This window comes from Capricornis sumatraensis, chromosome 12 (assembly GCF_032405125.1).
Source record: "Capricornis sumatraensis isolate serow.1 chromosome 12, serow.2, whole genome shotgun sequence".
In the NCBI taxonomy this organism is placed as follows: domain Eukaryota; kingdom Metazoa; phylum Chordata; class Mammalia; order Artiodactyla; family Bovidae; genus Capricornis; species Capricornis sumatraensis.
The window spans coordinates 93,575,743-93,591,787 of NC_091080.1; the positions used below are offsets into that span (position 1 = coordinate 93,575,743).

The 16,045-nt window shown below is 52.1% G+C and overlaps 1 protein-coding gene across 5 annotated transcripts in view; it reads left to right on the forward strand.

Moving 5' to 3' along the window:
* The window catches only part of ARHGEF7 (Rho guanine nucleotide exchange factor 7), a 101,040-nt gene that overhangs the window by 22,327 nt on the left and 62,668 nt on the right, over nucleotides 1-16,045 (forward strand). For 3 of the 5 annotated variants that reach the window (XM_068984521.1, XM_068984522.1, XM_068984525.1), the window contains exon 2: nucleotides 6,007-6,093. The exons of 1 other annotated variant lie outside the window; for it this stretch is intronic. In XM_068984521.1, coding sequence (XP_068840622.1) covers nucleotides 6,007-6,093 — 87 coding nt within the window. Of the gene's footprint in view, nucleotides 1-6,006; nucleotides 6,094-7,120; nucleotides 7,130-11,000; nucleotides 11,022-16,045 lie in introns of all 5 variants that reach the window. One more of the 5 variants, XM_068984523.1, reaches the window with a different exon arrangement.

The window sequence follows — 16,045 nt, forward strand, 5'->3', positions numbered from 1 at the left end:
TGGAGGGGTGCTTTTAAGTATTGCCTTTTGTTTCATCATGGAGAAGGAAATGGCAACCCACTCCAGTATTCTTGCCTGGAGAATTCCGTGGACAGAGGGGCCTGTGGGCTACGGTCCATGGGGTTACAAAGAGTCAGACAGGACTTGACAACTAAACCACCACCATCACATTTCCAGTTCTAGGTCCTCAGCTTGCACCTGTGCTCAACTCTGATGAGCTGGGAAGCTGCCTGTGCACGGAGACCCTGGCGCTGGCCCAGGTATCCCTTCCCCTTTCACAACGACGGCCCTCTCCCACTTCACCCTTGTTGTGTCCCCAAGGTGCATGCTGCTGGGAGGAGGGCTTCCCAGCTGGGTCACAGAGGGCCCTGGTGCTGGGAGGGGTGTGCCTCTGATGACTGTGGGCTGCAGCTCGGGGTTGTACTTCTTAGCTTTCATAGAAATTGAAGGAGACCCCAATCAAGCTGTTAGCTGATGATGTAAAGTTTTTATTTATGACCGATTGTATCAGGACTTTGGCTATGTAACTTAGAAGGTTTCAGAGAATCAAGTTACATCCTAACAAAACTCCATCCATTTCCATGCACTTAATTTATGAACAAGGTTTCTCAGTGTCTGCATAAAAAACCCCAATGGAATAGAACTGGTGCCGGTCCATATCTCTTTCCAGCAGTAAGTGATCATCCATGGGTAAATGAACCCATTTAAAAATACCTTCTTCCTAAGAAAACACTATTTCAATGACAGCATTATGTAGTGTGGTCACCATAGGGTGACTGCTCTAAAAAGTACACATGTCCACTGCACACACACACACACACACACACACATGCACACTGTGTACTGGACAGTACAGTGTAACACAGGAAAACCTCCAAAACAGGGTTAACTGAAGACTACACACTGAAAAAACATTGCCTTAAGAGATACATTTTCAAATAATAATTTCATTTTGTAATTAATACTTTTTATGAAAAACTGTTTCCATCATTTGTGAACTCATAGAGAATTCATAACAGATACTTATGGATTAATAGTTTTAAATGTTGAGGCAATTCTCATTATTTGTGGTAACTGCATTCTACAAGGGCACCGTGACCACTGAATTAGCAACAACTGAACCACTATTCCTGGAGAAATACAGGGTCAGTTTCCTTTGAGACTGTGGTCACGACATTTGGTCAGCCAATCAATACCTAGTCTTGTTTGGGGTATGCTTCTGTTTAAAGATGGCTTATCTAACGTATATATGTAATATTTACAAATAATTACATGCCGTGTATCTTCATAAGAAAACACTATTTCAATGATAGCATTATGTAATGTCACCATAGGGTGACTGTTCTAAAAAGTACATGTGTCCGCTGCGCACACACACACACACACACACACACATGCATACTGGACAGTACAGTGTAACACAAGGAAGAAAACCTCCAAAACAGCGTTAACTGAATATTAAACATTTACATCATGAGAAACGCTGGGCTGGAAGAAGCACAAGCTGGAATCAAGATTGCTGGGAGAAATATCAATAACCTCAGATATACAGATGACACCACCCTTATGGCAGAAAGTGAAGAGGAACTAAAAAGCCTTTTGATGAAAGTGAAAGTGGAGCGTGAAAAAGTTGGCTTAAAGCTCAACATTCAGAAATACGAAGATCATAGCATCTGGTCCCATCACTTCATGGGAAATAGATGGGGAAACAGTGGAAACAGTGTCAGACTTTAATTTTTTTGGGCTCCAAAATCACTGCAGATGATGACTGCAGCCATGAAATTAAAAGACGCTTACTCCTTGGAAGGAAAGTTATGACCAACCTACACAGCATATTTAAAAGCAGAGACATTACTTTGCCAACAGAGGTCCGTCTAGTCAAGGCTATGGTTTTTCCAGTGGTCATGAATGGATGTGAGAGTTGGACTGTGAAGAAAGCTGAGCGCTGAAGAATTGATGCTTTTGAACTGTGGTGTTGGAGAAGACTCTTGAGAGTCCCTTGGACTGTAAGGAGATCCAACCACTCCATTCTGAAGGAGATGAGTCCTGGGATTTCTTTGGAGGGAATGATGATAAAGCTGAAGCTCCAGTACTTTGGCCACTTCATGTGAAGAGTTGACTCATTGGAAAAGACTCTGATGCTGGGAGGGATTGGGGGCAAGAGGAGAAGGGGACGACAGAGGATGAGATGGCTGGATGGCATCACCAACTTGATGGACGTGAGTTTGCGTGAACTCCGGTAGTTGGTGATGGACAGGGGGGCCTGGCGTGCTGCAATTCATGGGGTCACAGAGTCGGACACGACTGAGCGACTACACTGAACTGAAACATTGAGAAATGTACAGAAACCGCCTCCCTGCTGACGGAGCTGTGCGACACGTGGCAGGGCAGCACACAGTGTGGTTAAGCCCCTCAATGTGGCTCAGCTGATAAAGAATCCACCTGCAATGCGGGAGACCTGGGTTCGATCCCTGAGTTGGGAATATCCCCTGGAGAAGGGAACGGCTACCTACTCCAGTATTCTGGACTAGAGAATTCCAGGGACTATGGGGTCACGAAGAGTTGGACACAACTTCTTTTTACTTCACTGGAAACTCAGGAAAAGTGGTGAAGCTCCCTGGGCAGGAGAGGAAGATGTCAAGGAGGGTGGCCTGGCAGCCCTACCTCAGGAGTTTGGCCTTCACAGCTTGGTGATGGTGTCAACAACTTTCCCTCCCAATCTGACTTGAAATAATTGCTTCAGCTTTGTCCACTTGGCTTTTTGCCTCGTATCTTCATGTGTTTTGGCATAAAAGATGAATGCAGTTGAGGCAGGGTGCTTAAATGTGAGGCGGCGTTTGGGCACAGGGTCCCCATTTTCCATGTCATTGAAAATTTCTTCCAAGGCTGAAGGCCATTCCGCCATCTTGGCTGCTGTAAGAGGGACGATTCTTGCAGTCTCAGGCTGACTTGCACTACCGTCCTCATCATCACTGACTTCAAACCTGTTCTGCTGTCTCATCTGAGCCTTGGTTGGTGGGTTCTGCTGTTGTTTCTCCCCAGATCTCCTCCCTGGTGCCTCCCTTCATGTCACGGAAACCCTCTCCACTCATTTGCTGTGCAATATGCTTTGTGTTTTTGACACTGTTTTTCATATTTTCTGTGACAGCTTCAAAACCTTCAAAATTTTTCAGTCTGGCCAAATGTTTCCTCAACAGTTGCTGATGGTAGCCTGTTTGACACTGTCCCAGGCTGTGCTGATATGCAATAATGTTGCGTATGGTGACTGACTTCCAGTACTGCAGTATGGTGGTTTCCTTGTCGGTGCTAAGAGCCTCGAAAGCCTTGCTTAAAGCTCCCTGGCGTAATGTGCCTTGAAAGCTTTTAGCATGCCCTGACTGAGGGCTTGGATGAGAGATGCCATGTTTGGGGGCATGAGGACAACTTCTGTGTCAGGGTGGGCATTTTTGAGCTCTTAACGGCAATGAACTGGGGCATTATTCAAGATTAATAAAACCGTGAAGGCAAGGTTTTTGCCATGGAGATAGCATTCAGCTTCTGGGAAACAGTTGTGGAACCTTCCCAGAAATATTTCAGATGCCATCCATGCTTTTTTTGCTCTATCTCCAATGGACTGGCATATGGTTCAAGGTTTTCCCTCTGAATGCTCATGGGTTTTGTGCTCTGTGTACCATGAGGGGTTTTCTGTTAAAGTCACCCTTGGCTACTGCACATAATAGCAAGGTTACCCACTCTTTGAATGATTTAAAGCCAAGAGCTTTGGAGGTCATTTGCATTTCACAGGTTCACTTGCAGGCATTCTTGTAAAGTAAGCCCGTTTCATCAGCACTGAAAACCTGCTCTTCTGTGTAACCCTTTTAATATTTAACACTTGGCAGGTATTTTCTAAACTCTTCTGCTGCCTCCTGGTCGTAGAACCTGGCTTGCCTGCAAGTCTGACATTTTTCATGTGGCATCACTCTTTGAATTGTGCAAGCCAACCCGCACTAGCTCAGAAGGGCTTAGCATTGTCTTGGCCCTGGGTAAGATGAGTGCACATTTCTTTGGCTTTCAGCCTCACAACAATGCTGTCTACTATGCTCTTTTTATTGCTTGTCATCTCATGAATCCACAAATGTAGTTGCTTTTCCATCTTTCCCACAGCTGCATCATGCACTATAAAGGTTACTGTAGCACTTTCCAGAGCGGCTTCATGTAATTTCTGAATATCTTCTTTTTCTAGATGTACCGTATTGTTGACTCATTAACGTTGAACTTGGGGCCTGTAGCGCTATAATTCAGGCCTGAATGAAGTTTATCTATCACACGTATTTTCTCTGTAAGGCACATCACAACCTTCTTGTGCTTAAGAACACTGGACAGTGCTTTAACAGTACGCTCAGGGGCCAGTTAAAATAGTGAAATCACCAAGAAAAAGCAAAAAAAAAAAAAAAAAAAAAGTGAAAAACAGCACCAGTAGACAGCGGAAAGAACATTTGCTTCCATTATGAGCTAATGTAAGATGGCACAGCATGCCCTTGCTCAAATTCAGCTGGGAACGTGTGCATAAGGAAATTCAAATTTCTTGCTGCTTTGCACATTTATAAATGGCTGAGAAAGTGCTGCAAATACGGATTTTGTGGTTACACATAAATTTTATCGAGTAGGCCAATTTGCAAATACGGAATCCATGAATGAGGACTGACTGTGTGAGGGAGTGTGAGGAAGGAGTAGATGGGACTAGAAGGAAGCTTTGGTTTTGCTGTTCCTTTGGAAAAAACAAATCTGTTCAGTATTTGGAGGAAAACATGTTGGCACTTCTCTAGGAATTTTTAAACTTTAGGGGGGAAGAAAGTCTCATTTCCTCTATCTTTGCACTGCTTAACACCCTGGTTTTCTTTTGTAATTTTAGAAGCCCTGAGCACTTTGACAGGAAACCACAGTATTCCTGAGAGAGGCCTGATGGAATGTCGAGATTTCACCCTAGGGGACAGAAGGACAAAAATGTCTTGAGCGTCCTGAATGCTCGAATTCCCGATGACACTTCAGTGTAAAAAGCCTTCATGTGTCGTTCAGAACAACAGAAAGCTCTTCTAAGGTCTCAGGCCTCTCCCTTGATTGTTCTGTGTAATTGGTGCTGTTCTTGGTTTCCTTCGTTTCTTACCGTGGGAGGTTTTTAGCAACTCCTTACACGCGTGGCGGTGGCGTTTACAGCTCTGCCTTGGACCAAGCACCGAAGGTCTGTCTGCGGGAGCCCTCGCCGCTCCTCTCCCGTGATGGAGGCTGCAGTTGCCGCCTTTCATCTCCAGCAGCCTTCGCGCTGACGAGTAACCGGCTATTTTGGTTAATCACTGATGAAACACACGGTCCAGATTTAGAAGAAAACGTTGCGCTTTAATCCCAACATGCATTATTTACGTTGCTAATTAGTTAGAATCATCTATTAGACTTCTAGCCCCCCTGCCCCCTCGAGCCGGGGGCGGGGAAGAACTGAAGAAAAAACAGGTTCTCGCCAGCCCCTTCGTTGTTGCTCGAAGCGGCGGAGGCCAAGCTTTCCCGGGTCCCCGCCGGGCGGGCGGGCTGCGTCCGCGGGGCCGCGTCGGGGAAAAGCGCCAGCTTTCGGGGACGGAGGAGTCCCCGCGTGGCCTGCGTCCGGTGGGCCGCGTCCGAGGCTGAGGGCCAGCGGCCCGGCGAGGAGGCCGCGCCAGCGAGGCGGAGACCGGAAGGGGTCGCGTGAGGGGGGCTGGCCGGGGCGCGGTCTGAAGACGTCACTTCCGCCGCCGCTCCACTTCCTGGTGAGGGAAGGGGCCTGAGGAGATTGGTGCAGCCGGGAGGAAGGAAAGCGGGTGAGGAGAGGCGGCGGCCGAGCGCGCGGGCGCCGGGGGGCGGCCAGGGTCGCGCCGGGCCGCCGGCGCCGCCCGGCCTGGTGGCGTGAGGGGCGGGCGCGCCCGCGGGGGCCGCGGCGGGCTCGCCTCGGGGCGCGCCCGGCCCGCGCGCGGCGCTCAGCGGCTGTGCTCTGTGTTGCAGGTCTACCCGGAGCCCCGGAGCGAGGGCGAGTGCCTGAGCAACATCCGCGAGTTCCTGCGAGGCTGCGGGGCGTCCCTGCGGCTGGAGGTGAGGCCGGCGCGCGGGGGGCGGGCGGGCGGCGCCCGGGGCGGGCGCGGCGTCGGGCCGGGGACGAGCCCCGCGTCTCGCCCCCCGCGAAGGGGCGGGGGCTCAGGTGGCTGCGGTGCAGGTGACGGGCGCCCGTCCGTCAGGGGCGCCTTCGGGCTCCGTGGTACCCGCCTCGGCCGCCTCTCTGCCCTGGGGATGCTCGGAGGACGCGCTTCCCGGCTCGCGAAGCCCAGGCAGGTGTCGGGCCGAGCCCGGAGAAGGGGAGCGGGCCGCTCCTCCTCCTCGACGCGCCCCTGTCTCCCTGGGCTGTAGGTCAGCCGGCTCTCGTTCTCACTGGACGTTTAGGTTAGACGGGGGCCTGCGTCTCGGGAGCCTTCTGGGCGGCGGTGTCGCTCCCACGTCGCTTAGGACTCTATCTCTCCGCTAAGCGCCGTCTTTCAGCGGCGTCTCTGCAAATTCCTCTTTCTTGTTACGTTCCCATATGTGTGTGTGTGTTTCCCGCGCCCCCCGAACCCTGCGGTAGTGCTTTAGATCAGAAATGCGGCTGCTTTGCGTCTGTTGGGGGTTTAAATCTCGCCTCTTCTACCTGTGGCTTTAGCACTCTCTGCCTGTTTCCTGATCTGAGGGCTGAGATGGATTCTGCCAGGCTCCTAGGCAGCAGTGAATGAAAGCATCTTCAGAGGAACCGCGGCGGGTTCTCCTCTTCTGTTTCTTGGGAAGTAAATCTGGAAGCCGTCAGATCTGGGGAAGATTCTATGGAAAGTTTATCTGTTGGTACTGTTTTTATCATTAGGTTGATAGTGCCTGATATCTGTGAGGAAATCAGACTCTGAGGCGATTCCAGAGCAGAGATGTGGCAGTTCAGGAGTGGGAGAGACATTGTTTCAGAAGGGTCCTTTTCTCTGCTGGGTCAGCTTGGTCATTTTTCATCGAAGTTCCCTGTCAGGCTGTGATAATGAATGTTTGTGGCAGTTTTTGCTTTTTCTTGGTTGTTGTGGAATTTTATTATTCTTTCCAAACTATTGAGGTGTTTTTTGTGTGTTTTTTTAATCATTAAATTTGAAACTCAGTTTGTACTTAGATATAATGTGACGTTTCAGTGTAAGGTTTTAAGGAAAGAATTGTTTATAAAAAAGTTGAATTAAAAAACACACACAAAAAAACCCATCCTTAGTTTTCCAAAGGTTACTGTTGAAATTTTGTTTTTTATATTTTTGTTGAAAAAAAAATGTTCATCTTGAAATTTACTGTTTTTTAACATTAAGAGCTTATTTAAAGATGTTCTAGAAGAGACATTGTTCACTAACACATCCTAAGCATCTAGAACAGTGCTTGGCATTTTGTAGGCCTTCCATAAATGCTTGTGATTGATTGACCTTGAAGTTGTAGTTGGTATCAGATGTTTCACTTTATGTATAAAAATCAATTTTGACTTATTTTGTGCAAATTTTTAAGAATATCTCTTCTAGTAAAGTTAATATAGAGATGTTTAGTTACCATTCTTTCAAGCTCAATTATAAGTCATACTTAAAACTTTCAATTAAATGAGAGATTATAATAATAATAAAGCAGATCAGAAAGCCCATACACTGTTTAAGCACTCTGAAAAAGGAACTCTGTGTGGTATGGACTCAAGGTGGGCTTCCAGACTTGTTCCCATCCGTGATATAATGGACAGGCCTGCTTCCTGAAAGACAGCCTCACACATGCAACACAAGTGTGGCCGTTTCCCGGGGTTTTTAAAGAAAAACGTGGAAGGGAGTGAGCAGAGAAAGGCTTTGTTCTTTTGAAATACCTTGTAGCTCTATGCTTTGTTTTCACAAAATCCTGGAAGATGAGAGATTGGCAGAAAGCTTTTGAAATTACAAATGTGAACCCCCAAATTGATAGCTTGAATTCTAGATTAGCTTTTTCTTTATGTAAAGTGTCAAGGTGCTTTTTTCCAGAGGTTTAGACTGAATTGTGCTTGTAACAGGCTGCTTATTTTTGGTGTATGTATTTTCTTGTTTACCACCATTATAAATTATCCACAGATTTCTTAAAAGAGGAATGGAATATCATAATCACTTTATCAGTTATTTTCATGTGTACACATCTTAATACAGTGTGGAAATAAAATATTATGCCCCAGTGAATGGTTCTGATCATGAAAGGAATTTTAATTTTAAAGGACTATTGTACAGTTTGCATTTATTGTTAAGCTTTGAAAAACAATTTAGGTTTTAGGTTAGAAAACGTTTTGAAATTTGGAAAATGTAAAAACTTATTGGAAAACCATGTTTAGCAAAACAGCCTATGTGACTTTGATCTTTTCATTTTGCTTATGATTTTTTTTTTGCTACCCAGTAGGCAATGGCAGCCCACTCCAGTACTCTTGCCTGGAAAATCCATGGACGGAGGAGCCTGGTAGGCTGCAGTCCATGGGGTCGCTAAGAGGCGGACACGACTGAGCGACTTCACTTTCACTGTTCCCTTGCATGCATTGGAGAAGGAAATGGCAGCCCACTCCAGTGTTCTTGCCTGGAGAGTCCCAGGGATGGGGGAGCCTGGTGGGCTGCCGTCTATGGGGTCGCACAGAGTCGGACACGACTGAAGCGACTTAGCAGCAGCAGCAGCAAGCATCTTATTTGACTTTTTTTGTTTCCTTCAACAGTATGGAGTTTGATAAGAATTTAGATTTTTTTTTCCTCATGTTTCTAATAGTGTAATAAGGATGTAAAGTAACGCTATTTAAAATTATGTATGCCTTGATAATGAAAGTTGGAACTTTCCTGGAAAAGTCGAGTTTGCTGATGAAAGGAGCCAGTCACTGTGAGTGTCTCCAGCTCGAGAATGTTGTGTCTGGAAGCCCCCTTTCACCTGGTACATGTGGAAGGACAGAGCTTGTCCTGGTCGTTGTGAGAGTGCTGCTCATGCTGACCAGGTCCTGTGTGTAGTCTTCCCGTCTCCACCTGGCCCTGATTTCAGCTCTCCGCAGGGTTCTGCTTTCTGCTGTTTGTGCTCCTTAAGGACTGGCACGTGCTGCCTTAGTTTACTCCTTAGTCTGTTAGCCCAGTCCTCATTTTATAGGAAGGAGCCAGAGTGTGACATCAGTTCTCACTATTAACCCTGTGAGTGTTCACTGTAAGGCTGCTGTTGGGCTTGGTAGGGAATACTCCAGAGGGGGTACATTGGCAGGTCCTGGGCAGCTGGGGTGGGTATGAGGGTCCAGGGCTGGCAGGGCTGTGCGGGCCCCTGGGGGACCGGCGGTGGGGAGCTGGGGCGCGGAGCTGGCGTTGGCCCTATGAGAGGTGCTTCTGTGCTGCTGCGGGAGGCCTCCTTTCCTGAGCCTGGTGCCAGCCAGAGGTGTTCCAGGGCCACTTTGTAAAGGGGGCATTCTGGCTGGAAGCGAGTCTGGAGACTGTGTACCACGGTGCCTGTTTCCCACTGTGTGAGTGATGGAGCTTTGATTTTCTCCCTGCAGAGAGAAGGAAAAGGCATCAGTAGGGCCCTCCAGGGTTGTCATCCGCTGGGTTGATGGGCTGATGAGGTGGGGAAAGAAAGCGCCTTACGTCTTTCTAAAATTCTCATCTTCCTTGTGTATTTCTGGAGGGCAGATTCTTTATTAAACTTCTTTGTCCTCCTGCTCCGTTCTCGTCTAGATTTTTAGCAAGGTCATGATTGAGATTTTGTCCAAAACTATTTAAAAATAGTTTTGAAAGAACTGAAACACGCTGGTGTGGAAACTTGACACTTGTTGACATGGGCTTCAGAATTAACTGAAACAAAGACAAACGAGTACAGTCCTTTCCCTGGGAATGAGATGCCCCGCCCAAGTGTTATCGCCACCTTTGACCTGGATTCAGATGGGTGGATAGTTCAGCTGTGCGCTTCGCTTTGCACTGCAGGTGTGTTTGGGGCCACAGTCTGTCGTCTTAGCTAGCCATCTGTTCCCCGACTCTACGGTGAGCTGGAAGTGGCAGGCAATGATGTAGTGTTTATTGACTGACCGGATAAACTCTTCAAGTCATTCATGTTTTTGCCAGAACTTGTCTTTTGAAGAAGTTGAGAGACAGTGAGTAATTAAAAGTCATTTGGTGGGTGAAATGCACAGCTGTCCTCTGGCCATCTTGCAGGTGCTTGTAAGCAGGGACGCTACATCCTCCTCTGACGCTACGGTTCTGTGCAGTTTGTCCCGCACCCTCTGCGTCACGCTGCTGAGCCTGGCCAGCTCTCCTGCCAGGGAGCTGGTTCCCGCTGCCCGCAGGCTGCGTCCCGCGCGCAGACCCGGGCTTCCCTTCCCCTCAGGTCTCTGGGGGCTCCCGTCAGGATCAGCGCCATGCGATGGAAATAGAATGGGAGCCACCCCTGTTATTTTGAATCTTCCAGGAACCATAGCTGAAAGAAGGTAAAAGAAACGCGGCGTTCATTTGACTAGCCCACTGTCTTTAAACTCACAGCGTGCCCAGAACATTCTTACCTGAAGGGGTAGTTGGCGTGAAGATATGGTGGACGTCACTTTGTTTTTTCACACTCAGTCTTTAAAATCTGAAGTTTTCTCTCACTGAAAGCGTCTCTCGCTCTGAATCGGCTGCACTGGAAGCGCTCAGCACCTCACGAGGCAGGTGGCACCCACATCGGACCCTTGAAGTCTCCATCATTGAAGAGGCTGGAGACACACGTCAGCTTGAAGTTGAACGGGACTGACGTATCAAGTAGAGTGTGTGCCGAGCTGTTCCCCGTGTACTGTTCTGTCGAGTCTTCCCAGGTGCCCTGTGGAGAGGGTGTCGTCCCTACTTTGCAGAGGAGGGGATGACAGGGTCTCAGGTCACAGCCCAGTGTGGGAGCGCCGGGATTTGAACTTGGGTTGTGCCGCTCCACCGTCTGCGTCCTCCTGGGCGCACCGCACCTGGACTGGTCCAGCCGAGCCGGAATCGCAGCCTCCACTGGTTTCTGTGGCCGCCTGAAGACCACCACAAACAGGGTGGCGTCTGCAGCTTCCTGCTTCTCGGCCCTGCAGGGAGGACTGGGTCCCTCGCAGATCCTGACGGCATGGTGGCTGGCTGCGCTCTTGGCAGGAGAGTGGGAGGGCGTGGCTGTCCGTGGCTGCTGAGGTGGTGGGTGGGTTCCAGGTCTTGTAGGGACCTCGGAGCAGGGGGACGGTCTGGGGGGATGGAGCAGGGGGGACGGTCTAGGGGGGATGGAGCAGGGGGGATGGTCTGGGGGGACGGTCTGGGGGGATGGAGCAGGGGGGGACGGTCTAGGGGGGACGGTCTAGGGGGGATGGAGCAGGGGGGGTGGTCTAGGGGGGATGGAGCAGGGGGGGTGGTCTAGGGGGGATGGAGCAGGGGGGGTGGTCTAGGGGGGATGGAGCAGGGGGGGTGGTCTAGGGGAGACGGTCTAGGGGGGATGGTCTAGGAGGGATGGAGCAGGCGGGGACGGTCTAGGGGGGATGGAGCAGGGGGGGACGGTCTAGGGGGGATGGAGCAGGGGGGGGTGGTCTAGGGGGGACGGTCTGGGGGGGACGGTCTGGGGGGATGGAGCAGGGGGGGACGGTCTTGGGGGGATGGAGCAGGGGGGGACGGTCTAGGGGGGGTGGTCTAGGGGGGATGGTCTAGGGGGGACGGTCTGGGGGGATGGAGCAGGGGGGGACGGTCTTGGGGGGATGGAGCAGGGGGGGTGGTCTAGGGGGGACGGTCTGGGGGGCTGGAGCAGGGGGGGTGGTCTAGGGGGGACGGTCTGGGGGGATGGAGCAGGGGGGTGGTCTAGGGGGGGTGGTCTAGGGGGGATGGTCTAGGGGGGACGGTCTGGGGGGACGGTCTAGGGGGGACGGTCTGGGGGATGGTCTAGGGGGGACGGTCTGGGGGGATGGTCTAGGGGGATGGAGCAGGGGGGACGGTCTGGGGGGACGGCCTGGGGGGGATGGAGCAGGGGGGGACGGTCTAGGGGGGACGGTCTAGGGGGGACGGTCTAGGGGGGATGGAGCAGGGGGGGTGGTCTGGGGGGACGGTCTAGGGGGATGGAGCAGGGGGGACGGTCTGGGGGGACGGCCTGGGGGGCTGTGGAGCAGCGGGACTGCTGCTGTCGGGTACTACGTTCTGCGTGCTCGCGAGCAGGGTCCTGACGCATTTGGCGGCCTGCTTCTCTGGCCACGGGAATTCGAGCCCCTCAGTGGCCTGTCTTTTGATCTCATTCCCCTCTTTTACTCCTTTTCCCCCTTTTTCCAAGTCCAGTAAAACGACTTCTTTGAATATCTTCTAATTGTCACTTTCCTATTTTCATGTAAAAACAAATCAAGAAAATGCCTGTTGATCTTGAGGAAGGGACCCCTCTCCTGACAGGCTTCTCCCCGTTGGTCTTGGGGAAGGCAGAGTGCCCCCCTTCTTTGTCCTGAGGTGGTTTGTGTCCCTGTGGAGTCCCTCTGAGTCCTGGGAACTAGCAAGAGGACAGGTTCCCAGGGAATCACTGCAAAGCGAAACAAATCCCGAGGCCTCTCAGACCATATTTAGATGTGAGATCCGCATTCTGTATGTTAAAAAAACTAACTTTCTAGCCAGAATATGCATTTCTGAGCTAATTTGACCCAAATTTTGGACCCGATTCCGGTTGATGTGTATTGGGTGTTTTCCCTGGTAGTTGGGAGAGCGCCTGGTCCTTGAGCTGAGGGTGCTGGGTCTCCAGCCCACGACCGCTGGTGTCTCCCCCTGCGCGGCAGGGTGACTGACACGCGCGCTCCTGCTCTAGGGAGAGCAGCAGGCAGGCAGGCTGGCATCCATGGCTGCGGAGCTTCTGCACGGGGCGGTGGGTCCAGCGGCCCCTGTGGAGACTCTGCTGGGACTAGCTTCCCTGGGGGCCCTTGAAGTCTTGTGTTTGCTTTTGGCTGTGCTGGTCCTGTTGCTGTGCACAGGCCCCCATAGCTGCGGCGAGCGGGGACCGTCTCTCGGTGCCGTGCACAGGCTTCCCGTTGGGGCATCTCCTCTTGTCGTGGAGCACGGGCTCCAGGCGCTCGAGATGAGTTGCTCTGGGTTGTTTGGGATCTTCCAGACCCAGGGGTTGAACCTGTGTCCCCTGCATTGGCAGGCAGATTTTTATCCCCTGGACACCAGGGAAGTCCTGGTGTGTGCTTGGCATGAGGGGTTGCTGACGTTGGGAGTAGTCTGGCCAGGAGACGGGGCCATGTGTTTCCCCTAAGCCTGCGGGAGAGCCGGGGAGCCTGCCCGCTGGAGGAGGCACAGAGGGAAGCTGCTGCTCTTCACTCTTCCCGGTGCAGGACCTGGCTGGCCCAGCCGCACTGGGACTTGAGGCGTGTTGAGTGGCAGTGACTGAGTGGACAGGGGGCCTGTGGGATGGCTGGTTTGAGTCCTGTTCCCTGAGGCCTGCAGAGGAAGGCTCTGTGCGTGACGAGTGAAGTGCTTCCCTGTCTGCTGACGTGTGGAGCCGGGGGGCCGGTGAGGGGGTGCAGGAGAGAACCTCGCGATCAACCCGTTTCATTTTGGAAAGTTTACAGTCAGCAGAACAGCCGGGAGATGAGGGTGAACGCCCTGTGCTTCCACACTGTCGTTGTGTAGGCGGTGCCTTGGTGTTCAGTCACTCAGTTGTGTGTGAACCCGTGGTTCCTTCGCTAACTATTTAACCCTCACGTGGGCTTTCCTGGTAGCTCAGCTGGTAAAGAATCCGCTTGCAGTGCAGGAGACCTGGCTTTGATCCCTGGGTCGGGGGATCCCCTGGAGGAGGGCATGGCAACCCACTGCAGTACCCTTGCCTGGAGAACCCCATGGACAGAGGAGCCTGGCGGGCTGCAGTCCCTGGGGTCGCACAGGGTCGGACATGACTGAGCGCAGCACAGCACCCCCGGGGATACTCCAGGATGTGCCCAGCACACACGTCTTCAAAACGAGGCCCTCCTGTTGCGCCGCCACGTCGGGCTGGTACTGCCCAGGCGTGCCCAGGCGTTTCCGCTGTTCTGGCAACGCCTTCCCTCCTGCGGTCCCGGGTCTGCAGGGGCCTCTGCGCTGGGTCCACCCAGGGGTCGTGTGCTGCGCTCACCGGGCCGTGTGCCATTGCTCTCCAGCTTCCCCTCTGCTGTCCTTTGTTGACTCCCTTGGTGTTGAAGACTCTGGGTCGTTGCCAGGGGAGCCCCCGCAGGGATTCCCTGAGCCTCCTCTCCACGGCTGGCGGCCCCTTGCTCCCTCCCGCGGTGGGTTCTTTGTTGCAGTTTTCATCAGTAGCGGCTGCTTTCTGTCATCTCAGTGAAAAGCTGGGAGGGATGGGAGTCAATGCGTACTTGCAGTTTGCCGTCTTGATGCGTTTCTCACAGTTTGGGTTTTGTCACGACTTGATTTGAGTGTTAGCGCAGTGTGCTCCTTGCCCTTTTGGCTCTAAGCGTCCGTGCCTCACCAGCCGTCAGCCTGAGTAGTTGCCGGGCACCTGCTCAGACCCTCTGTCTGGCGGCTGTGCAGTTGTCCTCCGGACGCGGAGCCCTTGGCGGGCAGACGGGCCGGTGCCGAGCCACCCTCCTCTGCGGGTGCTGCCCCGCTGACCTGTGTGGGTCGGGGGGCCCAGCGACTGATGCGGCTCAGTGCTCTGCTCCCCTCTGGAACCTCTGTCAGAAGGCCTTTTGGAGCCTCGGTTTCCCCTTTACGAGGTGAGGTTGGGGTGAAGTCCGCAGCATAGCGCCTGGGGCCGCAGAGGCTGCTCCTGCGCGTCTTCACACCTGGCGGCGTCTGTCTGGGACTGACGGTGCCTACGGGGGCGGAGACGTCACATCCCTTCCATGCGTGGGTCCTGCTGCCTCGCTCCTCAGGACTCTGTGCTCCCTTCTGCCCCAGCCCTTCCTGGAAATGCCTAAAATATTTGGTGTCTCTTTTCTTGAGTAAGTGGTCCCTGTCCTTGTGTTTTAGGTGTCGATACAGTGGAATCCACAGAATTGAATATGATCTAATTGTCATTTAAGGGAAAAGAAATGGGGGCACATAGGGTGAACGTGCTGTGTATCGATAGAATCCATCATTGAACTTTAATTTTATCCCTAGGGTGTAGGAGTAGGTGGAATTAAATGCAGAATCTGCAGAAGCCGAGAAAGAGAACATTCTCTGCTGGATTTCTGCTTTTCACATATCCCCAGCAATATGGACCATTTGCATTAAACTTAAATAGCACAACTTATTTAAGATTCATTTTTTTTACTCATCTTGTTCTAAAATCACAAATTCCACTTGACAATGTGATAGGGCAAGATTATATTTTTAAACTTTGAGAGCGACACTCCAGAGCTATGCCAAAAGTAACAATTTCTTGTGTCAAAAATAACTTTCTCCTAAATTCATCAGCGGAGCTGACCTGGCTGGTTGCATTTGGAATGCTGAAGCTGCCTGAGTTGGGACGGAGCTGTGTCGGCCTTCGCCGTGGGGGTCCTCTCCCTGAGGAGGGTGGAAGGAGGGCTTCTCCGCACTGCCTGGTCTTCTCTCTCTGGCACCCCAGCCGTGGTGGCGTTGTTGAGGTGTGAGCCGTCGCTTTTGCAGTGGTGTGGCCAAGCGGGTCAGCGTCTGCTGTGGCTGTGGCACCTGGTGAGATGGGGCGGGTGTGTGTGTGTGCAGCGCTGGCAGGAGCAGCTCGCTGCTGCTGTGTTGCTCCTGGGTCTGGTGGTCAGTCCCGAGGTGACCTTTTCTGCTTGCTCTGAGTCCCAGCTGCGGGCAGGTCTCCAGGAGGTGCTTGCGTGTCATCACCTGGCCTTGCCCGGCTCGCTGCGCTGCCCTGCCTCTCTGGCCTCTCGGCTGTGACTCCGGCAGGGCCCACAGGTGTGGCCGAGGTGGCAGACTTGCTGGCTGTGGGGGGGGCCTCCTGGTGGCCTTGTGGCCTTGTGAGGAAGGACCTTCCTGATCTTCAGCCCACGTGGAGACAAGCCGAGTCAGGAGATGCCCGAAGCTTCTGATTTTGTGCCCGTGGTCCTTGCCGTTCTTGACTCATTAGTTAT